Here is a 26594-nt window from a genome sequence, read left to right as displayed (position 1 = left end):
ATTCTTCACAGTGAACCGCGTTGCTGCAATCAGGATAGTAATTCGATTAAAGTACTATTAGACTGACGTACTTGTACTTAGACCTTGTTCAGCCAAATGAGCTTACTCTGATAGTCACCCATTGGCCACGCGATATTGAGCCCGCCGTTCATGTACGTAGCCCCGCTATAGGTGGCATTGTCCAGATCGTTACTATACCTCGCCTTAGGATCCAAGCCCTGTAGTCTAAGCGGAGGTGCTGCCGGCTTGATCATGTACTGTTGCTGGAACGCAAAGACTATGCTCTGGTTTCCTTCTGCACTGACGAATTGCACACCAGGCCAGTTGCTGCTGTCGGGATGCGCGAGGCGGTAGAAATCACCGGAGATGACAACGGGGTTCACCGCCTTGGCTTGGGCCATGATGGAAGGCACGGCGGAAGCTTCCTCTGGGGAGAGTTCGGATGGGTTGAGTTCGAGACCGAAGGAGCCGCACATCATGGCGACGTGACCGCGGTATTCGATGCTGATGTTGCGATGGGTGAGACCGTTGGGAACCGCAGATATGTGGCAACCCATTGCGGAGGGTGGGTAGACCAGGGATGTGCCCATCTGAATCGTGAGACGGTTTGAAGCATCGGTGTTATCACTGGTCCAGTGCTGGGGCCAGTAGTGTAGAAGACCAGGGTCAAATCGGCCTCCACCTGATGCACAACCCTCCCAGAGTACATCAGGATAGCTCGTTGTGAGGTTGTCGATAACGCGGTACAGACCGAGGATGTAGGTGTAGTCATCAGATGGGCGAGCAAGCTCATGCATGCCACGGTTGTTGTCCCATTTGACGTATTGGACGTTGGCGGAATCGAGTACACGAGAAATCGAGCTGATGATGTAGTCCTGGACTTCCGGCAACCCTACGTTCAGAACCAACTGGTTTCGTGTCAACGTCCTTTGGTGCTTTCCAGCATGCAGGACCCAGTCGGGGTGCTCATGGTACAAAGTCGAATTGGGGTTTACCATCTCTGGTTCTACCCAAATACCAAATTGTAAAGGCGTGGACGACGCATTCAACACTGTAAAGTTATTGACTTGCTCCACATACGGGCCTAGACCGTCGGGGAACTTTGCTGGGTTGGGTGTCCAGTCTCCGAGACCCATAGTATCATTGTTGCGTGGGTACTCGACACCAAACCAGCCATCGTCCATCACGAACAGTTCAATTCCAAGTTCTTCCGCCTCGCCGGCCAGGCTGACCAGAGACGTTTCGTTGATTTCGAAACTCAGCCCCTCCCACGAGTTGAGCAGAATGGGGCGGGTTTGGTCCGTGAACTTGTGTCGAGAGAGGTGATTGCGATAGAGATCATGGAATGAGCGCGACACGCCACCAACACCCTGAGAGGAGTACACACCGACAGCTTCGGGAGACTGGAACATCTCCCCTGGTGCCACGCGAATGCTGGAATGAAGCGGGTTAAGGCCCATGAGAACGCGCACATAGCCGTTGGAGAAGCGCTGTGCTGTAGCTTCAAAGCTACCAGTCCACACTAAGCTGATGCCCCAAGCCTCTCCGCTAGATTCGGTGGTGGTTGGCGAAACCAACGCGAAGAAAGGGTTGTGAAGATGAGATGCATATCCTGCGGTACTTCGGAACCTGATAGATGTCAGTATTTATACAGCAACGCCTAGGCATATCAACTCACGAAGTCTCGCCATAATCGATCTTCCTCCTCACGGTCTGGAACTCATGCGACCAATCACCGTGGGGCTCAATCATCTCGAGGTCGAGATTGGGTAAGTCGGTGCTAAAGCTCGACGCTCTCTCGATGACGATATCAGCAGTACCGTTGTTCGCGATGCTGAAGCTACGTGCAATAGCGTTGTATTTGGGGAAGATTGAGTACATCAATGCAGCGGAAACATCCGACACGTTGTCGTACATGTGCACGGTTACCGTCGTGACATCGCCAGCTTCTCCGTAAGTCGCAGGTAGTCCTGGCAGAGAAGGCTTTCCCTGCACAATGTCGTGGGATTCGTAGCGGAAAGCGGATATCGTGTCGCCATCGGCGTGTTCGATATGGATAGCTGGTAAACGGAAGTCGCCGCGGCCAATATCGGGAAACTCGCGACGCTCGTTGCCTATCTCGCCAGCTACCCATCCGGATGGTAGGATGTAGGCTGGTGGTGTGAAGTCGTCGGTTGGTCCTCCAAAGTGATCTGAGATGAGGTCGCCAGACTCGGTATCAACGTGGAACAGGTATGACATGCCGTCGGCAGTAAGCGTGAAGTTTGTGCCAGATGCCTGAATAGCTGCCTCGAATTAGCGACTGCCTCTATTGTAACCTATAGCTATGTCTTACCATCTTGCGCCACAACAGCGCTGGCCAAAAGGCTCAACGCGAGACCCTTCGTACCAATCATTGCTAGATCTTACAGGTGAGCAATGCATCACGAATGTTCGTCAAGGTACCTTCTTAAGTACACTCCCAACCACCCTGGTCGCATGCCTAGCTTACATCGGGGATGCAGTGGACTGATCATCGTGAGGGGAAGTGGGGAGGGTCCGGGGGTCGACAGACAAGCTCTTCTGCCATGGAACTCTGCGTAAATTGCAGTGATTGGGCCAGCTGCGGAAGTCGGCGGATAGGATGCCGGATGGAGAAGGGACGGTGCTACTCTGGGTCGGTGCGACGTTTAGCCGCGGTTGATGTCGTCAACGGTCCCATAGAAGGCTGCAGCTGCCATCGCCCATCAGGTACACTAGCACAACGTTGAGCGGAAAACTACAGGAAAACGACATGGCTGCCGCAGAAAAGCCGTTCAAGTAGCGCCAGCACCTCGTTCTATGAAAAATCTAGATACCCTAGAGCCTACATTAACGAGGAAAGCTGCAATACACGGCCCAAGGTCAACGTAGGCTCCAGGGTATCCAATTTTTCCTTGAATGAGGTGCCAGCTGCTGGAGAACATGGCACGGGTGCAAATCTCGGGATGTATATTGTTGGCGAAAATGTCAGAATAACCTACTTTCGACATCACCTGAGCGCTATGAAGTCATGATGTCCCATGCTCGAGGCTAGAGCGCCCAGCTGTCAGTGCTGTAAAAGGGCCAAAGTCGTGATGCATGTTATTAAACTATGCTGACGCTGGATAAGCTTTTGCTCAAACGCTTGACTCGTCAACTCACAAACCCGTCTTGCGATCTATCTCTGCTATGTCTTCCGCAAGATGAGAGCCATCACCCATAGCCTAATTCGTAGCTAGGGCTCTCATACACCAGGCATGCCCAACCACGCTCTGACCTGTGGGACACCTCTTGGAAGGAAGTAAACAGTCCACAGCGCTGCAAAGGCAACCAAAAGGCCCGTAAACTTCTCAAACCAAGTGTGAAAGTAGGCGGCCGTCATGAGGAGCATCCACCACATCAGCGCGGCGACACCAAGCGCGAACTTGACGCCACGCGCAGTAGCCTCGCCCTCAGACTTGACGAGGTCTTTCTCCACTGCAACGCTCGCAACTTTGCCATCGGGCAAGGTGATGAGCCTTCCATCCCTCAGTCCCTCTACACGCGTCAACGCAGGCAGAAACTCTAGCCACAGGAGTGACGAGCCAAGTATGAGCAAGAAGACGTGTCCAGAGATATCGTGTCCGCCCTTCCATGTTCCACCAACCGCCTTGCATGTCGCCGCGGTAATGTACTCTCTCGTGGTGCTCATTTCTTCCCTTGCCTCCGGGTCCCTCATGATTTCGCACTGGCCTCCCGTGAACCTGAACCCGCGATCAATCAGCGGCGGCCCAAAGCACCACTGCGTCATGAAGCACCACCATGTTGTCACGACGCCATATCGCATCACCGCTCGGATGCGTCTCGCGCTGGCACCCTGACCGAATCCAGGGTGAAAGGTGACGAAGACGGCGAAGGCGAGTGTCGTCCAGAACCAGCCCTGCTTGACAAAGTATACGTTGAAGATGTTCTTCTTCTGCGCAAAGTACGAGGGCGCGAATTCGGCGGGGTGGGATTGGAGGACGGCGGAGTAGGGCGCACTGCGGTTTGACGGCGATATTATGCTGAACACGCTTCCCATGAGGAGCGTCAATGGGTAGATGGCGATGAGCTGCGCTTCGAGACGGGTGGGGAGGAAGGGCGAGCGGCGCGCGGACGGAGAGCGAACGGTACCGCTGGGCATGCCGGCTGTGATAGGAGCCCCATTGCTGATGTCGGTGTCGGCTTTTCGACGCGTTGCCATGGTTGTTGTGGACGGGGGGATGGGCTCTGTTGAGCTGGAGGGTAAGGGCGTGGCAGTTCCCACCTGGGCACGAAGCGAAACTCGCGAACAATGACGTTATTTGGTTTTGGCGGCTGAGCCAGGCGCGACACCCTAGCCCTATTCGGCCTGCCACCTCCAGCCTCCACAATGACAGCACTCATGCAAGAAAAAAACCTGAATAGGTCTGCAGACTACATTGAGATGAAAACATGCAAAGTAGCTGAGCTCAACCCAATGTAGGCTCCAGGGTGTGTAGGGTTTACATTGGTTGACGTGGGTCTCTTGCCTATCCCAGGGCTTCCCAGGCTCGGTTAAAAGACGTCAGCACAGCAAGAGCTCACTACCGGGAGACGGCATAGCACAGACCCAAGTTCGTGTCTTTCAGGTGGTATCCGAGCTGGACAGGGAGCCATCAACTCTCAATAAATCTCGGTGGATCGGTGACAGGGGCGTGCAGTAATCAACTACTGGCGAACAGAGTAACATGCTCAATTAGAATACACCGAGCCCTGGCAATCTGATAGTAAGTCACGGAGGCGATACTATTGATTGCATGATTTTCAGTCAAGTCGTCGAAATGTTGAACTACGTAGGTAAACTAGACAAGGCGAAATTCACCGTGAAACACCTCCACACTCACATTTCACTGTAGTTGCCTAGTTCCGCTCACCGTATGTCACTTATGGCTCTCTCGAAGGTCAGTCCATTCTCCCCACTTCCTTCAAGTCGCCCACATGGAGTCAGTAGTCGCCGTCCGCACGAACGAAGGCAGCCCAGCAGCGCAGTCTGCTCTGGCCGTACTCGCAGCCACTCTAAACATCAACGAGAACGCGCTGAAGACGGCTCTCAATGGTGCATTCGACCTACTGCCGGCGGCCGCAGGTAACACAATGCTTGCGCTGCAGATGAGCTTTCAACGGCTGTCGTACCACATTGACAGCAAGGCTTTGGTCGAGATTATCATGACATTTCGACGAGCATTCGGCGGCGCTCTGAGTATGGAACGAGGTCAGTGTTACAGAGAGTCCAATATAGTTCCACGCTGACAGAACTTCTCAGTCAAGTATGCGACACCCGCCCGGGCAACTTACAGTCAAGTCCATGGGCCGTATTCAGATCAAAACGTACATATCGGTCCTCCGCGGTACTCTGCCCCAGGTTTTCGATCATCCGGCGAGCCTGTTGGCCAACACTACAACTTCCCGGTAGCAGCACACTACCAAACTCAGAACTATCCACTGCCGTGGGGCTCAGGCTATAATGATAACGCCCTAAGGAACGCGTCACAGCCAGGTGTGATGTCGACGAACCACATATCTCCTGTCTCCACAGGTTACCAAGGTCCTATAATGGCTAGCCAGAGAAACGAGGCGCCCTCGGTACTTCCAGGCGATCCATATTTCGGTCGCTATCAGTGAGCGATCGGAGAGTTTGGCACACTCGTAGAAGACGTAGCGGAAGGCTGGTTTTGATGACACAGTTGTGGTATTCTGTGCGAACAAGCTAGTAGGGTTGCAATGTTTCACGAATTTTTCGCCTTTGGTCGGTAGGCTACCTAGCTCTTGATTCCTTAGCCATGATACCAACCTTGAATGTGACTTCATTCCAAGGTTACCAGCGTTTAGTATAGCCTACACAATAGTTAGCTTGCTCAAATGGCAAGTGATCAACTCCCATCTACGTGCGGAACAAGCAAACGTACTCGTATTGTTGCATAAAGGAGTATACACGCGTGAGTCGAGGAACAATAAGGTCACGTCGTCTTTGAATAGCTAAGGGATGTTTGACTCAACTTCACCTGCCTTCACCTGGTATATATACTTAGAAGAATGTCGTGCTTACGGTCGATTCTGGCTCACTTTTCATACCTTCAGTGTTCATAAGTTCTCTTTCTTACCATCGTCTTCCCTCTGCAACCTCAAACTTATAACGAATAATCATCATATACAGTATCATGGCCAATAACTCGAACTCCAACAGCCCCAATCACGAAGAACCTTCTGGTGGTGCTGGATATCGCCCCCTGAAATACCTGGACGAATCTCTGTTCCCAAACAACGATGGGGACTTCGCACCTTCATTCATGCAGCCACACGGACCAGCCAGTCGCCTACACACTCGACGTAAGCCAATATAACGGTACTGTAGTCTTCAATCTAATTTTCATGCGTAGCCCCAGCGGCGAATCCACCTCCATGGGAAGACCCGGCTCAGGCTTGGCGGTACGTGGACGACGACAGGGTATGGACCGGCGAGGCCTTCGTGGTTTCCCGTCGTACTCGGCCAGATACAAGGACAGGCAGGACCAATCCGCAGGCCTCTGGGTCTTCAACAGCGGCTGCAGCTCCACAAGACCCTAGGCAAACCCAAGCACCGAGGGGCCTACATGGTCATGGTGTCTTTAATTCCATTGGACAGCCGCATGCTCCAGTAAATCTTCAGAAGCGTGAGCCAGGCAGTAAGATGATCCGAAACACCTTGGTATTCTTCCCGCTAAATCATTGTTCCGCAGCCTTTCCAATTCCAGTTCCTGGTAGCCGAGGTACACCTGCGGCTCCTCGAAAGACCGTGAAAGCCCCATCACCTAGCAGCAATGGTGAATTCGTGTTCACCGGCTGGAACGACGAAGCCAAGCGAGAGCTCTTCATGTGGAAAGTAAAGCGCAAGAAGGGCTACCCTTTCTTTTTGCATCTCTTTCCTGGTGAGACTGCGGATTCACTACACGAGGCGTTCAAGTTGTACAAAAATGAAGGAGAGCGTTTGTTGAACGGATAAAGGTGCACAGGACCGGTGGTGTTTGGATTTAGGTAGGACGTATACGTATTCGTTGGTCGGACGGAGGACATTGATGCGATCTAGGCTGCTGGCTTCACGCCAGTGAACTTGTTGGATTGAATGGGTAATATAGTACTGTGACCCATCAGGCCATAGTATGAGGATACGTCTGAAAGGCGATAATGTTTTGCATATCGTCGCGTCCGAACAGGAAATGACTCCAAGCCCAAGTCCGCGACGCAGATACGTAATGAACATTGAATGAGTAGTCGGAATGAATCGACTGGAAAGAATGACGAGTCATGGTGACGTGAGGCGCGTGTTGCGCGGGATTAGTCATCGATATTAGCGCGTCAATCTCGCGTGGCCGCCAGTCGTCATTGCCGTTGTCCTCTCACCAAACGCATCTCATCCAATCTCCTTTCGGGCACATTCTCCTCACTTCGCTTCATGCTTTTCGCGAATAACATGCGTTCATCCGTGTTATAGAGGCAGTCACAAGATGTTAATGTGGAGCTCCTGATCATGTCCGTCCACACGTGGTCTTGCTTCGCTAGACGGACCTCGGGATCCCGCGATGCACGCAGCAATACCGCGAGGCTCTCTGACAACCGAGAAACTCGTACGACAACTAGTTTCTGTTCTGATTCGAAACCCAGCAGTCAACACACCGTACACAAATGTCAGCATCCCATTCAAATCCGGTCTTGGCTTTCATGGCACTACACACAAGACAGCACTTGGAATGCTTAACCATGGGGATAGCTCTTATCTGGGCTTTCAAAGACGGCTTCATCTGAGGCCGAAAATTCCGAAGAGTCGAAGATCATGGCCCTGACGGGAGCTGCGACGCTTGTGCGACATGAAGAACCCCAGCATCCTAGCGAGCGGTCGGCCCCGCCGCGCACTGGCGTTTGACACACTGTTCCGACCACTCTGGATCGCCAAGCTGGCCTGTAAATGTTGTGAAAGCGTTCCATCATGTAATTCCGGCAATGCCAACGACGGGTGGCTGAGGGAAGCAGATGTCACTGGGACTCATGGGCTTGAGAAGCATTTATTCGCAGTAGGCCTCAGGAGGTGCACCTGATGAGCTCACTGGTACCATCGCTTTACTTCACAGTCATCTGTTCATCTTGCTGCCGGACAGCTGTTTCTTGTCTACGTCTTCTTTCGATCCGCTAATTAACAAACTCTCTCGATATGAAGCTCTCTCTGGAATTGACTCTCGGTCTACTGGCCGTATCATGCGTCGATGCATTCGTCGTTCCCCCTCGCACGCTATGGGCAGTATGTTGATCCGATGCACCATCTTGGCTACTCAACACGTTATCTCTCTTGTTAAAGCCTGTCACTCACTGCGTATGCTGACACTCATGCTAGACTAAAGCAAACCTTGCCTCTCGCTCGTATCGCGCACACCCTGTCAGACGTGACGCAGACTTTCAGAGCTTGGAGTCGTTGACCCATGGAGGAAGTCGCCGCCGCGAGGCCCAAAAGCAAGGTGGCGGAGGAGGTGGTCTCACGATCGGAGGACTCACTCTAGGCGGCTCAGGCGGTGGTATCACTGGCAATGGTCTCAAGCTCGGCGGAAATCAGCAGGGCAATGGTACTGCGGTAGCTGCAGAGGAGCCCAAGTCTTCAGCAGCAGAGGGCGAGAAGTCCGCCACCGCCGGTGAAAAGCCTGCTGTCGCCGCCGAGCAAGAGTCAGAAGAGGGTGCGGCTGGTGCTGGCGCTGGTACGGAGAACCAGCCCGGACGCGCCGAAGGAGAAGCAGCAAGGAAAGAAGCTGAACAGGAAGCTCAAGAGGCCGAGGGTGAGAAGTCAAACGGTGTCAAGGCTACTGAAGAGTCTGAGAAGTTCTCTGAGGAATCTGGTATCACCCTCGGCGAGGACGGTGCCGCGGCGAACCTCGGTGGAAACCTGGGTATCACGCAGGGCTCCGACGGCAGCAAGTCAATCGGCGGGTCAAACGGTATCAACATCGCTGCCAATGGAGAAGCAACACTGGCAGGTAATGAGTGATAATTGGCCGCCTGACAACACAAGGATGTGTCAACCCTTTCTGTTGATTTTGCTTGTATCTCTCATTCGTATATGATTATCTGTACAATGATCACATGTCTGGAGCTCGCGTTTCGAGAACTACTCTCATTGCTTGCCTGGATGAGCTGTGTTCTCTCACCAGCGCGAACAGACGGTGAATGCAAGCGGTCATCATCCTGTCGCGTTGCTTGGAAAGCGTCAGAGCTTGTCGCGAACATCGCCGGCTGACCTCCTATAGAGGCCAGCCGCTGTCAGTCTTATTTCAGATTTTCTCTTTCGTAGTTCACCGTTCATCGCTCACATCTGCACCTGGCGTGCCTTCCTCCCTGGTGAGGATGCTCCGCCAAGCATGGACCCTGCTGTGCATATCAGGTAGGTACGACCCAAGCTCATACCCCATCGCCACAACGCACACACGCAGCGCAGAAATCGGTTATCGATTTCGCGAAAACATGGCTTCCTCCGCCTTCGACAACGATGATGACGGCAGTCATTTAGGAAGACAGCAGCAGCCTACACCCCTCCCCAACAGCGCCGTCGCATCTGAGAACAATGGCTCTGACAGTGACGACGAGAGGGACTTGTTCAGGCTATCACTGGAGCTGACAATCGCGGACCGCAACAATAGCGATCTGAAGCGGGAGATTCAGCGGTTACAAAGTGAAGTCGACGCCAGTAAGACTCGGGAAAGGGATCTGGAGCGGACGAATGAGCTCAATATCGTCACGGTCTCTGAAGCGAAGTCACTGCGCGCACGAGTACAGGCGCTCGGATCCACCATTGAACAAAAGGATACCGAACTGATCATCGCACGACGCGCTATGACTACAGCGGAACAAGATGCAGCCAATACTCGTGCACAATTCCAGGCCAACGTCCGTCGTCTCCAGGGTAGAGTCGACTCTCTTGAGGGCGAGCTTTCCAATGCCAACGCACGCTCCAACGAGATGGCCATCAGTCAAGCGACATTTGACGATTTGCAAACGCGGGTCGACCAGCTGTCTGCTCAGAATCGTCAGTATGTTTCGGAGGCGAACATCAACACTACGGATGTGCAGCGCCTGATGAGCAAGATCGAGGTTCAAAAGAGAGAGCTCGAAGATCTTCAAAAGAAACTCGTTAATGCCGAGACAGTCAGAGATCGGTACGTACTACATCACATTGTTATCCGCTTTGCGGGATTTTTTGGTAGGCCTGGAAGGCTTTCAGTGTATCTTTACCACTCTCACAAATCATGAGAGTGCTGCGAGTTCCTCCAGGCCTACCCAAAACCTAGTCACGACTTTCTCTTCCACAAAGCAGCTGCTAACATGGTCACAGGCTCCATACAACAGCGGCGCAGATGCAGGCGGACAGGGACATCCAAGCTGCCGGATATTCGCCATCCTCTGACCGCAGTGTGGATGAGGACCCGGAAGCAGAGAACGAGGTCGATATCATCAAGGACAAGCTCGCTGAGCTCAGGTGGAACGCACTCGACTACGTGATGGACCTCGATCTAGCCAACAGAAACTTCCGAGCCTTCGACTGCGAGCACGATAATGTTAGGAATGTCCCTGACGGAAGGAACTCATCGTATGGGCCTACCGCTGTCAGAGTAGCACAGGACATCTTTCGGGATTGGCAGGATGATGAACAGTTCATGAGAGGGTATACACATCGACGACAGAAGCTGATAAAGCATCACAAGGCTCATGGACGCATTCAGGAAGGGAACGGTGTTCGGTTCTGGCTTCTCCGGGACGAGTTCAACAATCTTGACGGTCAACGTGGGGTCAACGTCACCTACAACTGATGTATTGGCGGGATGGACGGAGCGAATATACAGGTCGATGATGACTACATAGCGAGTACCGTTTGCGGAAGGCACGATGATGATGGAGGCGGGAGGTGTACAGTGTGATGTGCGTGGTTTGTATGAAAGACGCTGATATCGCGAGGATATCGATGCGCTACTCTAGCCAGACGTACGTGTACATAGAAAAATCTCCAAAAAATCTTGGCTATTGCCTATATCCCTGTGTGTCTCATGGTCTGGAGTGTGGTACATAAGCATTGCTACATAATGTGAAGGGAGCGAGCGAATGACGTAATGCGCACTAAAATACTGTGCAAACCGCCCTAACACCAATATCCTACAACATCCTCATCCCGTCCAAGATCTCAACATCAACATTTCATTTTACAGGGATAATAGTTATTCCGACAAATGCTGACTTTCACGCAACTCTTCTTCCTGTATCAGATCAGCTCTGTGCCAATTCAAGCTACGATCATTTCCACCAGCATTTGATCTTGAGTCGTCTTTTGCGATTTTGGGAAGGCGAACACAACAACTGTTCGAACACATCCTGAGAAAGAGATTGAAAGATTCATTGGAGGAACGAAGGGCTCGCTAAGGCGGCTTTTGAACGCTGCCTTTTTTTCTGCGCAAGCATCCCCAAGCCAGCCAACAAACCCAACCTAAACACATTATGCAACAACCGCCCTCCAGACGCGGCCGTCCAAACCGGCAACCGCCTTCTTCAGAATCATCAAGAGGTACCCACACGGGCCGCGGTCGCGGCCGCGGCGACTCCAACCCCGTCTCAGACCGAGGAAGAGGACGAGGAGCGTCTAGGGGCAGAGGACAAGGCCGCGGTCGCGGTAGACCCAACTTCAGACCGGACCCCGACGAAGCCCCTGTCCCCTCATTCGCATATATCCACCCCGGAACAAGCGTCTCAATCATTCTCAAACAGGATCAACCCACCGGACACCAAGTCCGCGGTGTCGTCGCCGATCTGCTAACACGGGGTGATCATCCGCGCGGTGTGAAAGTGAGGTTACGAGATGGAAGGGTGGGGAGGGTGCAGAAGCTTGTCAGTGAGAGCGAGGGACAGCAGGGTGAGGCTGTTGTTGGGGGCGCTGGAGCGGGGCTGAGTAGGGATGGTGAGGCTGGTGGAGGTATGGGAAGAGCAGGTGGGAGGATGGTTGGAGGCAGGGTGGAGAGAGATATTAGGGATGAGGACGAGTATCTTTATGATGAAGGCAGGACTCGGAGACAGCCGGCTGACGTGGGGCTTTTTGCGGCGTTGGAAGAGGCGGATCGGAGACATCAAGGTGGGGATGTGAGGGGGGTGGAGGTAGCGACGTGCCCAGTATGCGGAGAATTCGAGGGGGACGAGGCGGCGGTTGCGCATCATGTTGAGGAGCATTTTGGGGGATGAGGTACGTGAAAATGGAGGTCTTTACATGCTCGGCATACAAGTATGCTCTCGTGACACAATCACAATTTTTGAAGACCAATCACGAAAATAGATCACATCAAGGACGCTCTCTTCTTGATCGTTAACTTTTGAAATTTCGTTCTACACTACTTCTTCCAATAAGTCACAAGCGGCATTCATTTCCTCAAACAGATCTCGTGCATAAGATAATAATGAGAGACGCCAGGCAATGCTCAAATCCCTCGAAGGCCAATGTGAAAATCAATGCTTCGCACCCAAATACAGGAGAGCGATCCAAACGACCGTCTATGCATCTACTGCTCGCGCATCTCCTGTATCCAACGCCATGAATGAAATCTGTCGGAAATGTTCTGCCAAGGGTATACACACGAATCAAAGGTCGGATGATATGTTTGAAACGGAGCGTGGTGGTGGTTGTCGTTACGTGGGTATGATAGGGGCGTTTAGAAGGGGAAGCCACCGGGCGGTCCTCCTCTTCGGCCACCGCTGGGCATGCCGCCCATACCGCCAAACGGACTTCCACCGCCGCCGGAGCTGAAGTGGAAACCACCCCCGCCGCCACGGCCGCCTCCCATACCTCCGCCCATGCCGCCGAACATTTGCATGACTGTGAATCGCGTTAGTCGTGAACTTTCTTTCATAGTCATGAGAATACTTACGGATCTCTGGGTCAATGCCGCCACCCATGCCACCCATGCCTCCTCCCATGCCTCCCCCGCCGAACATGTCGTTGGGATCGACAAGATCAGCGCCGGAGTCGTATCTCTCGCGCTTTTGTGGGTCGCTCAGAGTCTCATGTGCTTCTTGAATCTCCTTGAACCTGTCCGCAGCATCCGCGTCGTCTGGGTTCTTGTCGGGGTGGTGGACAATGGCCAGCTTTCGGTATGCCTTCTTGATCTGTGTCTCTGTGGCGTCCTTCTCGATACCGAGAATCTTGTAGTAGTCCTTCCTCTTGCTCTTCTTAAGCTCCATCTCGGCATCGCGGATTTCTTTGGCAATGCCAGGCTCCGATGGGTTCTCTTCCTGGATAGCCTTGAGATCACGTACTGCCTCCTCCCAGTTGCCGTTCTCTCCCAGGGCCTTCGCCCGGGTCTTCCGTGCCTTTGTGTAGCTGGGATCGAGCTCGAGGGCCTTCTCGCAGTCTGCAATGGCTTGTTTCCAGCTCTTTTGCCGGCTGTGGCACAGGGCTCGGTTCTGTAGGATCTTGGAGTTTGTGCCCTTGTTCGAGGGGTCGACTGCGAGTGCCTGCGTGTAGGTGTCGATGGCTTCTTGGTACCTGCCGGACTTAAAGGCAGCGTTGCCCTCTTGCTTCATGCGGTCCAGCTTTTGCACCATTCGCAGGTACTTGACAGCGGCCTTGAAGTCGGGGTCGCATGCCAGTGCTTGTCTAAAGTGCTGTACAGCCTTGTCGTTCTCGCCCTGGGCGTATAGGATGCGGCCGCGCAGTACGAGGGCGTCAGGATCCTGGTTGTTGTACCGTAGTAGCGACATGGCTACGTTTTGTGCCTCTCCAAGTGCATTGGCATTGCCCATGCGCAGATGTGCCTCTCCCCGCATGAGCTGCCACTTCCGGGGCTTGTCTACACCAACGCCGAGACCCTTCTCAGCCTCGTTGAGGGCGTATATGACCATGGAACCCGATCCCTCGTTGCGTGATGTGTCTTCGGCCATGCGGAGGTGCTTCTGCATTGTCAACGCAGGCTGCTTGTCTTTGGCTGTGGCATTGATGGAGTCGTACACCTGCACAGCCTCGTCCGGCCGTCCCAGGCTGGTGTACACTCTGCCTAACCGCAGGAGGATCTTCATGTTGTTGGGGTCCAGCTCGTCGGCCATCTTGCAGTCCTCCATGGCCTCGTAGAACTTGTTGGCGGAGATGTAGGCGGCGGCCCGGTTCGAGTAGTAGGTGGCATTTTTGGGGTCGGCTTCGATCGCTGCGGATTGGTTAGCCAGAAGCTCTCCCGGTGTACTGTAGTGCAAAGCTTCGGCTAGAGCATGGGCAGTGTCACTACGCACCTTTTGAGTATTCCTCGATGGCCCGCGGGTAGTCTTTGATCTTGAAGAACTTGTTGCCGGCCGCCTTGTACTCCTCGGCGTCTATCGTCGGGGGCTCAGCGGGCGGGGTGGCAGCCTCGGGGGTCGCGGCGTAGTTTGCAGTGGGCGGCGGCGGGCTCTTGGTGTAGCGGTGTGGTGGAGGAGCAGGCCCGTCGGGGGCGCCGTTGGCACCGTTCGTCTTGGGCGTGTCGGCGACGGGGCTCGAGGGGGCGGGCGAGGACGAGTGGTCCCGGTCCACGTCCATTGGCTGGGGCGTGGGCTGGTCCATGGCGGACATCTGCGAGGACAGGCGCTGGCGCTCCTCGGGCGGGAGGTTTAGCGGGTGGGAGTCGCGGTCGTACTTGGACGAGCGCTTGGACGAGTAGGAGCTCGAGCGGCGGCTGGAGGAGCGTTCCCGGTCCTTGACCTTGGAGTGGGTGTGCTTGTCAGGCGAGGCAGGAGGGGTGCCTGAGTTAGCCTGGGGAGAGGGTCGGGGGGCAAGGTTGGGGATATCTCTGGTCTTGGACGACTTCTTTGAGGATGCGAAGAAGGAGGGAAGAACCATGGGGGCGAGCTGCGGAAGGATAGCGGCCTGGACGGTGTCACTAGAAAATTAGTCTGGCTGCAGCGACTGTTGGTTGAGATCCAGGGCGGATAAAAATTAAGCTGGGATTTTGGTCCTAAAAACGTTGCTAGAATGTTCCATATCAGCGAGGTTAAGCCCGCTAGCACGTCTGCCACAGAGTCAAGCCGCAGCGGACGTGCATCGGAAGGCTGGGCTGATAGTCGCCTACCACGCCAATCGCCCTGCATGCGGCACCGACTTACTGCCCGTTGTCACGTCGCGGAAGCGGTAAACGCTCTGCAATTACCTTTCTCTCACTCTCGACACGCGACTATACGCTGTGGGACTCCAGGACTACCTCGAGTGGGGCATCCGACTCGCCCAATCCGCGGAGAGAGGCTGGGGCGCGCAGTATCAACAGACGACAACAATACCTTGCATAGAGGATGCGATAGTCTGTCCACTACCAACGCTCATCGTCCTTTTTATCGTCGATGCGCTGGCCTCTCAACCACCAGCCTGCTTCTTTGTGTGCCAATGTAAAACGCTCTCTGTTTGCAGGTGCAGGCACACACTCGGCCATGGCAACAACAACACCGAGAAGATGACTTGAGGTAGACAAGCGCTTATACGATGACTCGCCGTTGCGGAGAGACGTTCAAAGGCAGGAAGACCGACAATGATCTCCAGACAGGCAAATTGGCGTGGCTGTGGTTTGTCACAGGGTGTCTGTCAATGATCTGATGCAGAAGATGCTTTCCATTTAGTCGACTGTTCCTGTTCTCGGTTCCCATTGACACGACTGTATCCGGACTACCTAGGTATTCCAGCTCAGCATGCCCTCACGTGCGTCACCAGCTGACTACACACCATCTCACCATGCACTAGCTCAGTAGCTGTCAGGCTCCCACGGAACTCGTTACCTGGTTCCACAAAGTCACAGCACATGCCACATAGATATCCGTAGAGCATCCGATCTCATATACCATATAGCAACCCTGCCCAAGTGTTTACCCGGCTGTGCCCCTCGCCTTCGTCATCCCGCCCACCTGACGCGCACGTGCCAGCAGGGACCGCGCCGTCACCTCCAGGTCCAAAGCTTCACTCCACATCCCAAGATAGCAATCGCGCTTGGGCGCAACAGCGGGAGCCACAACCATCGGCCCCTCAAACGCTTCACCGCTAGCTCCCCGCCACCTTTCTCCCCTTGCACCCGCGCCAACAGCACGTATGACCGGCGGCGACCAACAACGAGTGGCTACCTCTGACTACCGCTCTGATTACCGCCACGGTCTCGACACCACTCCCACGCCGCCGCAGCCCTCGATTCACGCGTCGGATCGCCTGTCCATCACTATGGGCCTCACGTACAACATCTACCTCAACTCGACCACGTCGCGCATCTACGGCTGCAAGAACTGCAAGACGCATCTCTCCAACCACGACGACATACTCAGCAGGGTGAGCCCATATTGAACTCCCACACGTAGCCATATCGCTAACCGTCATAAGAACTTCCGCGGTCAACACGGCAAGGCGTACCTCTTCGATACCGTCGTCAACATCACCGAGTCGGACCCCAACGAGCGCAATATGACCACGGGACGTCACATAGTACGCGACATCCACTGCCGCCAATGCAAGGAGACTGTCGGCTGGAAATACGATAAGGCGTATGAAGCCAGTGAAAAGTACAAGGAAGGCAAGTTCATCTTGGAGGAAGAGCTTCTGTGCACCGTCACCTGAAGACGGAACTCTACTACGCAGCATCGACGTCATATTGAAAGGGCATTTGCTGGGAGTTTTGGATTGGATACTGCGATACGGCTTGTTTACCCGGATGGTGTTTACACGCTTGGATTTTGGTGAGCTTTGGACAAGGCGTTCATGTGGATTCACATGGTATGTTGCACTCTATAGCGTTGTTGCAATTTCCTATCGCTATACTGAAGTACTGGTGCGGAAGGAGACGGAGAGCTACGTCGAGCTTCAAGCTTGTCGGAGTCCGTCGCGAACCGGGGCACCCGACAGCAACCCAAGACGCGGGTCGAAACATTCCTTGATCAACCTCTCAGGATTCGCGTACCATCTTAGCGATTTTTATCTAAGCTACTATACACGCTTGCAGCCAATGTGCTCTCACTGCCCATCCTCTCTACCCCGCAGTCGAACCTCGGCGGGGTTGGAGCTACCACACCACATCATCACCGAGGAGCATTTCGCGCCTCCGATGTCGTCAGGGCGTGCGCCCTGTACTTAGTCCACAAGCTCCACTTGGTTGCAGGCAGTTTCTTGAATTACATTTGCTTTCCTCCTGCATCTCCTAATCACAATCTTTTCTTTTGACTTTCAACAACGATAATTACTCCTAACAACATATCAAGAGGCACGGCATGAAAGCAGTCGTATTCAAGGGACCGGGGAAGGTGGTGATTGAAGACAGACCAATTCCGAAGATTCAAGATGCAGGAGATGTTATCGTGAAAGTTGAAAAGGCACGTACGCTGATCAATACCATCACCTCCTACTAATTCTTATTCTTAACAGACGGCATTATGCGGCAGGTACTGAAAGTCATCATCCATAACAACGGCATCTCTGACATTTACCCCAAGCGAATTACACGTCTTCCGCGGTCATCAGCCATCTGCTACCGACTTTGTGATGGGCCATGAGTTTACCGGCCATGTTCACGAAGTGGGCTCAGCGGTAAAGACCTTGAAAGTTGGCGACCATGTCGTCTCTCCCTTCACAACATGCTGTGGCGAGTGTTTCTACTGCACCCATGGCTTCTCCTCGCGGTGCGTCAAATGCCAGCTGTTTGGATGTCCTGCCCTAGATGGTGGCCAGGCAGAATACGTCCGGATTCCCCTCGCAGACTCCACAGCCGTCAAAGCACCACCTGGCATCAAAGACGAGGCACTGGTCCTTATGGCAGACATCTTTCCAACAGGCATGTTTGCAGCTAAGAACGGCTTCCAATATTCCACTCCCGAGGAGATCAAGGACAGTGTCGTTGTGCTTATTGGCTGCGGTCCCGTAGCTCTCTGCGCGCTCTGCAACATCACCGACTACAAGCCAAAGCACATTCTCGCTGTTGACTCAGTACCTTCGCGCCTCGAACTTGCCAAGTCACTGGGTGCGGAACCCTGGAACTTCCAGACTGATCGTGAGGGTCTCGATAAGCGCGTCAAGGAGCTCACAGACGGCCGTGGAGCAGACATTGTCATCGAAGTGGTCGGTCTGTCTCCTGCGCTTCGAATGGGATACGAATTGATCCGACCCTGGGGCGTCATCAGCTCGGTCGGAGTCCACAACGGCGAGATACCCTGGTCTGGAAATGAGGCGTATGGGAAGAACGTCAGAGTTCAGATGGGAAGGTGCCCTGTGAGAAGCGTGTTTGAAGAAGCACTCGACAGCTTAAAGAGGCATCAGGATAAGCTTGGGTGAGTTTGATGATAATACAGGAGTGTAACTCGCTGACTAATATGTGACAGCTTTATGGCTGATAAAGTCATGCCGTTGAGCGACGCCATTGAGGGCTACGAGTTGTTCGACAAGATGAAGGTGCAAAAGGTCGTTTTCGAGGCGCAAAAGTAGGGCGCATGCAGGTTGACTGCATTGAGTGGTGTTGAGGTGGTGTGAGGCTATGATACGGCGTTTGAGAGAGTGGATAAAGCACGAGCTGGCGTTGGTTGATGTGTGAGCGCGCATTGGGTGGTGTTGGGAGGCCGCTGCATACGTAGGCGTGGTGAAGGCCTAGTCTCAATCGAACAATGGAAGGCAGAAAACCCGCGCATCTCAGCCAATCATGGAATTCAGCGGCACGATACATTCACATTCTAGTCGTGGCTAGCCAGTACCCTGAAAATGCTGGATTTAGCTGCATCTTCGCGGGGCCTTGGCCGTTTTCGGGGCTCGTGCACGCGGGGTCTATTCTGTTCTGTCTTCGGTGATGGGGCGCGCGAGAGTTGCGAACAGCTTGATGCATTCTCGCCGGCATGCAGGCCATGCATGGTGATTGCTCCCGTAGATTCAGTGCCGCCTGCTGCACGAGGACAGCGATTGCGCCGAATCCCCTGCAGTGTCTCCCAGCACCTGCAATGTCTGTGAATAGGGCAAGGCTCGTCCGTCTCGCTAAGGAAAGCTACATCCTGCCGCCCTAATATTGCGCAGACCCAGGGCTTCGTCTCCCCTCCGTCACCTTACCTCCACTCTATCTGCACGCTCCAGAGAGGTTCCGCCAACACGCCTCTTCTCTTCTCCCACGCGTCCCCCAATCCTCCTCTCCGCTCCCTCCCACCTACCCTTGCGCCCTCCCCCTCTTACCTATCTGTCCGCTATCCCGCACCGACCACCTCCCCCGCCACTTCCGTAGTCGCCAGTGAGTAGCTTCCATGCACACTCCCAAACACGAGCCTTTGACACAATTGCTGATACGTAGCACGATAGCCTCGACACTTTCGACTCGTCCTCTCCTACCCCTCCGCCGCAGCACACCGAGCTCTCTTCTCTGTCTCCGCGACCCACCTTCTTCTCTTGTAAGTATCGCGATAGTGCGCGCGTCGCAAAACTACGTCACTGACCGCAGCTGCAGCCCGTCCCTAGGCCATCCCCACAACATGTCCTCAGAAGAGCCCCAACCCGGCCCCGGTCAGGATGCTAGCCGCGTCGCCGACCAGCTGGACCGCCTTAACATGGACGGCGAGGGTGAAGTAGTCCCGCGCACCGAAGAGGAATACGCTGAGTCGCAGCTTACCCTCCGAGCCATTGTTTCGTCCAAGGAGGCCGGAGTCATCATAGGCAAGGCGGGCAAGAACGTCGCTGACCTGCGCGACGAGACTGGCGTGCGCGCCGGTGTCAGCAAGGTCGTCCAAGGTGTCCACGACCGCGTCCTCTCTGTCACCGGTAGTCTCTCTGGCATCTCCAAGGCGTATGGCCTAGTCGCCAAAGGCCTGCTCGAGGGCGCCCCTGCTATGGGCATGGGCGGCGTTATCCGCACCGACGGCACTCATCGTACGTACAATTGCGACACCCCGGCGCTTCCTAGCGACATGGCTGCGTACAAGCGCTGATACCAAGCTAACAACTGTAGCCATCCGCCTGCTCATCTCGCACAACCAAATGGGCACCATCATTGGTCGCCAGGGCCTGAAGATCAAGCAGATCCAGGATGCCTCCGGCGTGCGCATGGTCGCACAGAAGGAGATGCTCCCCCAGTCCACCGAGCGCATCGTCGAAGTTCAGGGCTCGCCCGGCGGTATCGAGAAGGCTATCTGGGAGATTGGCAAGTGCCTCATCGACGACCACGAGCGCGGCTACGGCACTGTCCTCTACAACCCCGCCGTCAGGGTTCAGCCTGGTGCTGGTCCGGTCCCTCTGTCCAACGGCGGTGGCGCACCCGCCGGTGGTATGGGCGGACGCTCGTACAACCGCACTGGTCACGGCGCTGACTTCAGTGACTCGCCTCCTGCCTTTTCTCGACGATCTGGCTCCGATGCCGCCAGCAGGCCCCCGCCCCCAACGCACACCGAGGATGGCGAAGAGATGCAGACCCAGAACATCAGCATCCCGTCTGACATGGTCGGCTGTATCATCGGACGCGGCGGTAGCAAGATCAGCGAGATCCGCAAGACGTCCAACGCCCGCATCTCCATCGCCAAGGCACCTCACGATGACACCGGCGAGCGCATGTTCACCATCACTGGTAGTGCCAGTGCCAATGAGAAGGCGCTCTATCTGCTGTACGAGAACTTGGAGGCCGAGAAGATGCGCCGCAGCCAGGCCCAAGAGTAGACCGCTCTCTAGCGCATCTGCTACCCAACGTCGGCGCCGTTGGGTATTGCCAACCCTCTTGGGAGGTGCAAGATAGCTTGAGGCCGTGCAGGCCTCGCTATCAGTCGCCAGCTCTTCACGTCCGTCGCCATCTGCATTCATGTCTCCCGAAACGGAGACCACGAAAACCGACAACAAAAGCATGGAATTGCTGAATTTCTTACTTGCTGTTACTGATGGATACCACGGATTGTCTGGAGCATTATTTACTTTTCTTACTATTGTCGAGAGAGAACTGAGTGCACGCTGAGCGGCTCACGAATGTCATGACGTTATGGCCTTTGATATCCGGATAGTACATCTGCTCAAGGGTAGCAGCTCTGACATCCATCTTTGGGTTTTCTTGGCGAAGAAGAGTTGGGAAGAAGTGAGAAGCTTCTCACCACGTCCCGAGCTCTACTCCGACACTCCGATGTACCTTCCTAATCACTCCCTCACTCCTTACCCGAAACCCTTCCCTCTCCCTTGCTCCCCTACCGACACTCCGATACAAACAAACAACATCTACTACCAATATTTAGAATTCTATGATGATAGTGTCTAGACTGCGAACTACTCGTAACGTGATGTGGTACTTGCGAACGTTTGATGATGGTGCTGCCCAAGGGGAAATGAGTGCAGCATTGCACGTGCAGAACGAGGCTGCCCAGATGTTCCGAACCGTTGGACCCTCCAATCGGGAATACGTCATTAGTGTCACGCTCGGACGCTGAGCACCTGGACGCGATGTCTTCGCCACAACAACTGAGCTTTCCACAGAGGGCTCCAGCAGTGAAAGGAAGGTGTTCCGCCAAAGAAGTCCTTGTAGCAGCACAAGCTCGAACGACAAACGCTGCAGGCGCGGGATGCTCGCCCACGGTGAGGTTCGGCAGGCAGGCTTCGTGTGCCTCGCTAATCCTTCCAGGATCGCCCAGACGCCAGACGCGGGCAGGCGGTAGACTAGGGCAGAGACAGATTTGGCACCCCGACTGATTTCCGAAGGCTGGGTAGTAGCTGTTTCTTTTCAGGAGCTAGCTCTTCTAGGAAGGGGTGCATGATGGTTAAAGATGATTTCTTGACCGCATGTTCCCTCTCTGCCTCGCTTCTGCTCCTCCACAATATTCCTTACTCCATCCACAACTTCCCTACCAGACGACACCATACGGATTCACGGTTTGAAGCCTACGAGACTTGACACCGCCTACAAAGCACACACCACTCTCAACTGAGCACCACGACCATCATGGCGCCCATCCAAACGCAGACGATTACCCCTCACCAATTCAGCAACCCAGTCACTGTCATTCGAGCATCAGGACGCATATCGAAGCCACCAGCGCGATCAACGCGTACGCAAACCAAGGCACTGTTGTCTCATTCGCCACAAATACCTACTGCCCACCCAGACATCGACATCAGTCTGCTCCGCAACAAGTTGCTTCTTCAGTGCCGCCAGTACATCCCTTCAGAGCTTCTCCACGAAGCACTGGCAGACGGCATCTACTCACGCGCAACACACTGGATCACGCCCTCCTCCAACGCTGCGTCGAAGTTCGGCAAGCGGAAGCGCTACTACGTCTTGCATAGCGCGAACTTCACGTTTCAATCCATGGGCAGCGCGTGGGAAGCGCGGATTCTATCTAGAGGCAGCCAGCCTATCGATGCAGGAAACGGAGTAGTCGTCTTCGTCAAGGAGAGGAAAGAATGGGACGCATTCATGGCGGGGTACAGAAGGCAAGGAAAGCGAGCGGGGCAGCTGATGAGGCTCAAGCAAAAGGATACAGAGCGAGGGTGGAGAGATGCGTGGAAGAGGAAATGCGGGATGGAGGAGGGCGGCGGTAAGGAAGTCAACGCTGGGCCAATGTGGGTGCTGGTCAAGAGCGCTGTTTCGAAGATTGTCAGAGGTGAGGCGTGAGCTTGCATTCTGGGCCCCGGAACAGAGTGGGGGCTGCATCTGCTGGCGTTTGGCCTTGGATCTTCTTTTTTAGCGAGCATATTTTCACGACCTTATGAACGGCTGGAGCGGTAAGCGCGGAGAACGCTGTGAAGCCTTTTCCAGACTATGCGTAGATACCTTCTCCCGCAATAAACGACACAACCTCATGAAAACTCAGTCGGCAGACTGGCGCCCTTTGCATCGTGTGTGTGCTCCTCCAGCTCGCAGTGAAGCGGCGCTCCACACACTAGCGAGTGGGTGGCGCGCCCCGGTCGAGTCGATCCCTGAGGCTCAAACACGGCCCGTGCTCGCTTCTAACTCCGTCTTAGCCCCGGCCACTTGATGCCACGGTTGAAGCTTATGAACTGCATATGGCGCAGGTGTAATCTAAACCTAAAGCCAGGTGTACACTTTCCACTGACCCACAGTCGCTCAAGAAACATTGTTTCTCTGTATTCCTCGCGCACCACCATCGCGCAGTCCACTCCTTTACACACAGCGCGACACGCCACAACACGAACGCGGCGCGCGCCTTCCTCAATCAACTCCCACGACGTCACTAGCGATACCCACCATACAGCACGCACAATGGCGGAACCCTCTCGGCGCAAGGCCAATGAGACGAATGGAAAAGCGAAGAGAGATGCGCAGCACCAATTGGATGGCGTCCACCAATTGGACGGCGCGGTGCATTCGATCGAGCAGAAGCTGGAAGAGCAAGCAGAGCTCCATGCGCGGAACCCTCAGGAGCAAAAGGAAGCAGGGCTGTTCCAGTTGGTAATCTGTGTCGCTGGTATATATGGAAGTTTGTAAGTCATTCTGGAGCCTACGTTGACGTTACGTCGCCTACTTTGTACGTTTTTACGTCCATGTAGGCTGCAGGCATGTTCAGCTTTTTCCGTGTATGAGGTAGCTAACACAGGATAGCATGACCTGGGCATGGATCCAAGAGCGATTGACAACCACGACCCACGGTCCCGGCAACCAGCGCTTCACGTACTCCATCTTCCTCAACACCGTCCAATCCGCCTTCGCTGCCATCACCGGCCTCCTCTACCTCAACCTCTCCGCGAAGAAAGACCCCAAGACCGGCGTGCGCAAGGTGCTACCCATCTTCCCCTCGAAGGACATCCTCATGCCGCTCCTCGGAATCGCCGTCACATCATCGCTCGCGTCCCCCTTCGGATACGCAAGTCTCAAGCACATTGACTACGTCACCTTCATCCTAGCCAAGAGCTGCAAACTGCTCCCGGTCATGTTCCTCCACATCTCGCTCTTCCAGAAGCGATACCCCATGTACAAGTACGCCGTCGTCGGTTTCGTGACTCTCGGTGTCGCGGTCTTTACACTACACAGCCCGTCCACAGCGAAGAAGGCCGCGAAGAAGGGTGTCAGCGCAGACGCCTCGCAAACTATTGGTCTAATTCTGCTCGGGGTGAATCTTCTCTTCGACGGCCTTACGAACACGGTTCAAGATCACATCTTCAGCAGTTTCAAAGGTTTCACCGGACCCCAGATGATGTGCGCCCAGAACATCATGTCAACAGCACTGACAGTGTCGTACCTCCTCATCACACCTCTCCTTGCCTCCACGCCCCTCGCGGGCTGGATCGGCCTTGACCCACGCTCCTCATCCGGTGAACTCTCCGACGCGCTCTCGTTCATAACCACATACCCCGCTGTCGGCTGGGACGTCCTCATGTTCTCTGCCTGTGGCGCTATAGGCCAGGTCTTTATCTTCCACACCCTGGCCCACTTTAGCTCACTGCTGCTTGTTACAGTGACGGTTACGAGAAAGATGCTGACCATGGTTTGGAGTGTGTGGTGGTTCGGTCACGAAATCACTGGCATGCAGTGGTTAGGTGTTGGACTGGTGTTTGGTGGTATTGGTGCGGAAGCGGCGGTGGGGAGGAGGGAGAAGGCGAAGAAGGCTGCGGCTAAGAAGTTGGAGGAGGAGAAGAGGAAACGATAGATTATGTGAGTATAGGTTCGAGTTTTTTTGAGAGTAATAAAGGATGTTTCGGTGTGGTCCTATGTCGGTAGATCAGAAGACCGACAGAATATTCTTGTACAGTAGATACAGAACACGGTTCTTCTCCAACGAGCGTTAGACCCTGAGCTCGATATAGGGTGGGTGACCTTTAGCCAGCTGTGTCACCTTGTCAACGCAATCAAACCGCACCACCGCAACTGCACACTCTTTAGCCTGCAATTCCACCAGAAAGCAACATCAACACACTATTTCCGACTCCACTGCCAGGATGGATCCAACGGAACCGCTACTGGCACGTTCATACAAAGCACCGCAGTCCCGCCATTATCAACAATGCGGCGAGAGTGTAGCAGAGCACACTCTCGGCGGCTGCAGTATCCAGAAAGCAATGGCTATCAAGAAGAAAATCGCCAACTTTTTCGTACGCATATTCTTCGTCATCGCCGCGCTCACCACTATCTGGGCGTTGCCATACAGTACGGACAGCGATCAAGCAGTAAGTAGCACACTCTTCAGGGCCTCAAATACTTAGAACGCACACTGAAAATTTATGAACAGCCTGTCAGTCCGCCCACCGAGAAGACGTTGCTGCTATGCCTCTGCATAGGTCTTGCTGTCGGTTTTTGCACTACGTTCTGGATCGCCTACCTTGTTCTCGTTGCGCGCGACAGGAGCGTGACCGCTTGCGCAACAGTTCGCTGCTTCGTGGTTGTAGTTTCGATCATGGGGAAAGTGGGCTGCGCTTCGGCTTGTCTGGGAGAATTCTGGTATCACCGAGCTCTGCACGAAGATTCATGGGTGCCTATTCTGCTCTGGATCTACTCGGCAGGGCAAGCTTGGTGGGATTTCATAGCCGTGGCAAAGTTTGGGGAATTCATGATGGAACCCTACCTTCGCGAGCCTGGTTGGAACCCATTTGATAGCCTGATCTATGGGGTATAGGATACGTATGGCGGTTGAGTACGTGCAGGGAATTTCGACGTGGCACAGGCAGGCTGAGCTTTGGTCTTTTGTACCACCACGCCTTATTTACCCCACTTCCTCTTCGAGAGCTCCAACACAAACTGCACACTCTCTCTATTAGCAGCAAGTATCAAGACATACGCAGTACACACTCCAAACCATGTCACAAGAACCTCTCCTGCCTTCCTACGGCGCAGCTACCCAGCGCCCCCGCTCAAGCGAATACCGTCTTGTTGCAAAGCACACCAATGCCACCCGCGGACTGATGAATACTCTCTTCGTGTTTGTCTCATGTGTCAGCGCTATCTTTGCGACTATCTGGGCAAGTCGAAGCAGTGGTACGCAAGCGGATCCCGTAAGTAATCAACTAGATTTGATAGTCCTCTATTGACGTCTCACGCAGCCTCACACCCCACACCCCGGCACTGCGCCCCTCCTTCCGTATTTCGCATCCATCTCTCTCGTAGTCTCAACGTGCTTCTGGATCGCCTATCTCGTGTTCATCGCGCATGACAAAGAAAGCGGCTCGGTTCTCAAGCGCAAGATCACTATCGGTGTTGGGATTGCTGGGAAGGCGGTGCTCGCAGCGGCTCATGTGGCGATCTGGCAGGCATACAAGTTGTGGTGTGAAGGGCTTGAGACACCGAATTGGGCAGTAGTGTTCATGGCGGCGCAGGCTTGGTTCGATGTGGTGTTCGTGGGGATTCACGGGTGGGTGATGTGAGCGCTTATGGTGACAGGAAGGGTCATGTTGCGATGAAGGCGTCGATGCAACAGCTTGGTGTGATTCAGCTCAGTTGTCTGGAGATCAACGCCCTTTCAAGCTTATTGGGATTACGGAAGTCACACGTCCAGTTGGGTTAGCAGCTCGCGCTAAAATCTTAGCGATCGTGGAATTGGAAGCTACGTGCCAGTATCCATCTCTCACACTCCCGCCGACATCACCTCCCGATAATAAGAGCCTACCTCGAATATGTACACTTTCTGACTACAGCTCC

The 26594-nt window shown here is 54.3% G+C and overlaps 10 protein-coding genes across 10 annotated transcripts; 7 read left to right on the top strand and 3 right to left on the bottom strand.

Annotated features, from left to right (window-relative positions):
- Positions 1-77: 77 nt before the first annotated feature.
- Positions 78-2396, bottom strand: J4E78_003438 (uncharacterized protein; the record flags this gene model as incomplete). Its single annotated transcript, XM_049364078.1, has 3 exons — positions 78-1629; positions 1679-2285; positions 2390-2396. 3 exons carry the CDS (start codon positions 2394-2396, stop codon positions 78-80), a joined length of 2166 nt encoding a protein of 721 aa, XP_049224743.1.
- An 848-nt stretch (positions 2397-3244) lies between these two features.
- Positions 3245-4222, bottom strand: J4E78_003437 (uncharacterized protein; the record flags this gene model as incomplete). Its single annotated transcript, XM_049364077.1, has 1 exon — positions 3245-4222. One exon carries the CDS (start codon positions 4220-4222, stop codon positions 3245-3247), a length of 978 nt encoding a protein of 325 aa, XP_049224742.1.
- Positions 4223-8301: 4079 nt separating this feature from the next.
- J4E78_003436 (uncharacterized protein) lies at positions 8302-9043 on the top strand (the record flags this gene model as incomplete). Its single annotated transcript, XM_049364076.1, has 2 exons — positions 8302-8308; positions 8460-9043. 2 exons carry the CDS (start codon positions 8302-8304, stop codon positions 9041-9043), a joined length of 591 nt encoding a protein of 196 aa, XP_049224741.1.
- Positions 9044-9516: 473 nt separating this feature from the next.
- J4E78_003435 (uncharacterized protein) lies at positions 9517-10859 on the top strand (the record flags this gene model as incomplete). The annotated part of the gene is made up of 2 exons (XM_049364075.1): positions 9517-10208; positions 10385-10859. The coding sequence occupies 2 exons, from the start codon at positions 9517-9519 to the stop codon at positions 10857-10859; spliced, it is 1167 nt and encodes a 388-aa protein (XP_049224740.1).
- Positions 10860-12737: 1878 nt separating this feature from the next.
- On the bottom strand, positions 12738-14890 carry J4E78_003434 (uncharacterized protein; the record flags this gene model as incomplete). The annotated part of the gene is made up of 3 exons (XM_049364074.1): positions 12738-12901; positions 12954-14225; positions 14308-14890. The coding sequence occupies 3 exons, from the start codon at positions 14888-14890 to the stop codon at positions 12738-12740; spliced, it is 2019 nt and encodes a 672-aa protein (XP_049224739.1).
- A 1230-nt stretch (positions 14891-16120) lies between these two features.
- J4E78_003433 (uncharacterized protein) lies at positions 16121-16636 on the top strand (the record flags this gene model as incomplete). The annotated part of the gene is made up of 2 exons (XM_049364073.1): positions 16121-16351; positions 16403-16636. 2 exons carry the CDS (start codon positions 16121-16123, stop codon positions 16634-16636), a joined length of 465 nt encoding a protein of 154 aa, XP_049224738.1.
- Positions 16637-17445: 809 nt separating this feature from the next.
- On the top strand, positions 17446-18490 carry J4E78_003432 (uncharacterized protein; the record flags this gene model as incomplete). Its single annotated transcript, XM_049364072.1, has 3 exons — positions 17446-17454; positions 17534-18336; positions 18388-18490. 3 exons carry the CDS (start codon positions 17446-17448, stop codon positions 18488-18490), a joined length of 915 nt encoding a protein of 304 aa, XP_049224737.1.
- A 503-nt stretch (positions 18491-18993) lies between these two features.
- J4E78_003431 (uncharacterized protein) lies at positions 18994-20686 on the top strand (the record flags this gene model as incomplete). The annotated part of the gene is made up of 4 exons (XM_049364071.1): positions 18994-18999; positions 19067-19274; positions 19499-19906; positions 19986-20686. The coding sequence occupies 4 exons, from the start codon at positions 18994-18996 to the stop codon at positions 20684-20686; spliced, it is 1323 nt and encodes a 440-aa protein (XP_049224736.1).
- A 1261-nt stretch (positions 20687-21947) lies between these two features.
- On the top strand, positions 21948-22619 carry J4E78_003430 (uncharacterized protein; the record flags this gene model as incomplete). Its single annotated transcript, XM_049364070.1, has 1 exon — positions 21948-22619. The coding sequence occupies one exon, from the start codon at positions 21948-21950 to the stop codon at positions 22617-22619; it is 672 nt and encodes a 223-aa protein (XP_049224735.1).
- A 609-nt stretch (positions 22620-23228) lies between these two features.
- Positions 23229-24612, top strand: J4E78_003429 (uncharacterized protein; the record flags this gene model as incomplete). Its single annotated transcript, XM_049364069.1, has 2 exons — positions 23229-23449; positions 23568-24612. The coding sequence occupies 2 exons, from the start codon at positions 23229-23231 to the stop codon at positions 24610-24612; spliced, it is 1266 nt and encodes a 421-aa protein (XP_049224734.1).
- Between the last annotated feature and the right edge of the window lie 1982 nt (positions 24613-26594).

The sequence above is a fragment of the Alternaria triticimaculans genome, assembly GCF_023758025.1.
Source record: "Alternaria triticimaculans strain BMP 0046 chromosome Unknown scaffold_3, whole genome shotgun sequence".
Taxonomy (NCBI): domain Eukaryota; kingdom Fungi; phylum Ascomycota; class Dothideomycetes; order Pleosporales; family Pleosporaceae; genus Alternaria; species Alternaria triticimaculans.
This window is presented reverse-complemented; position numbering and strand designations above follow the sequence as displayed.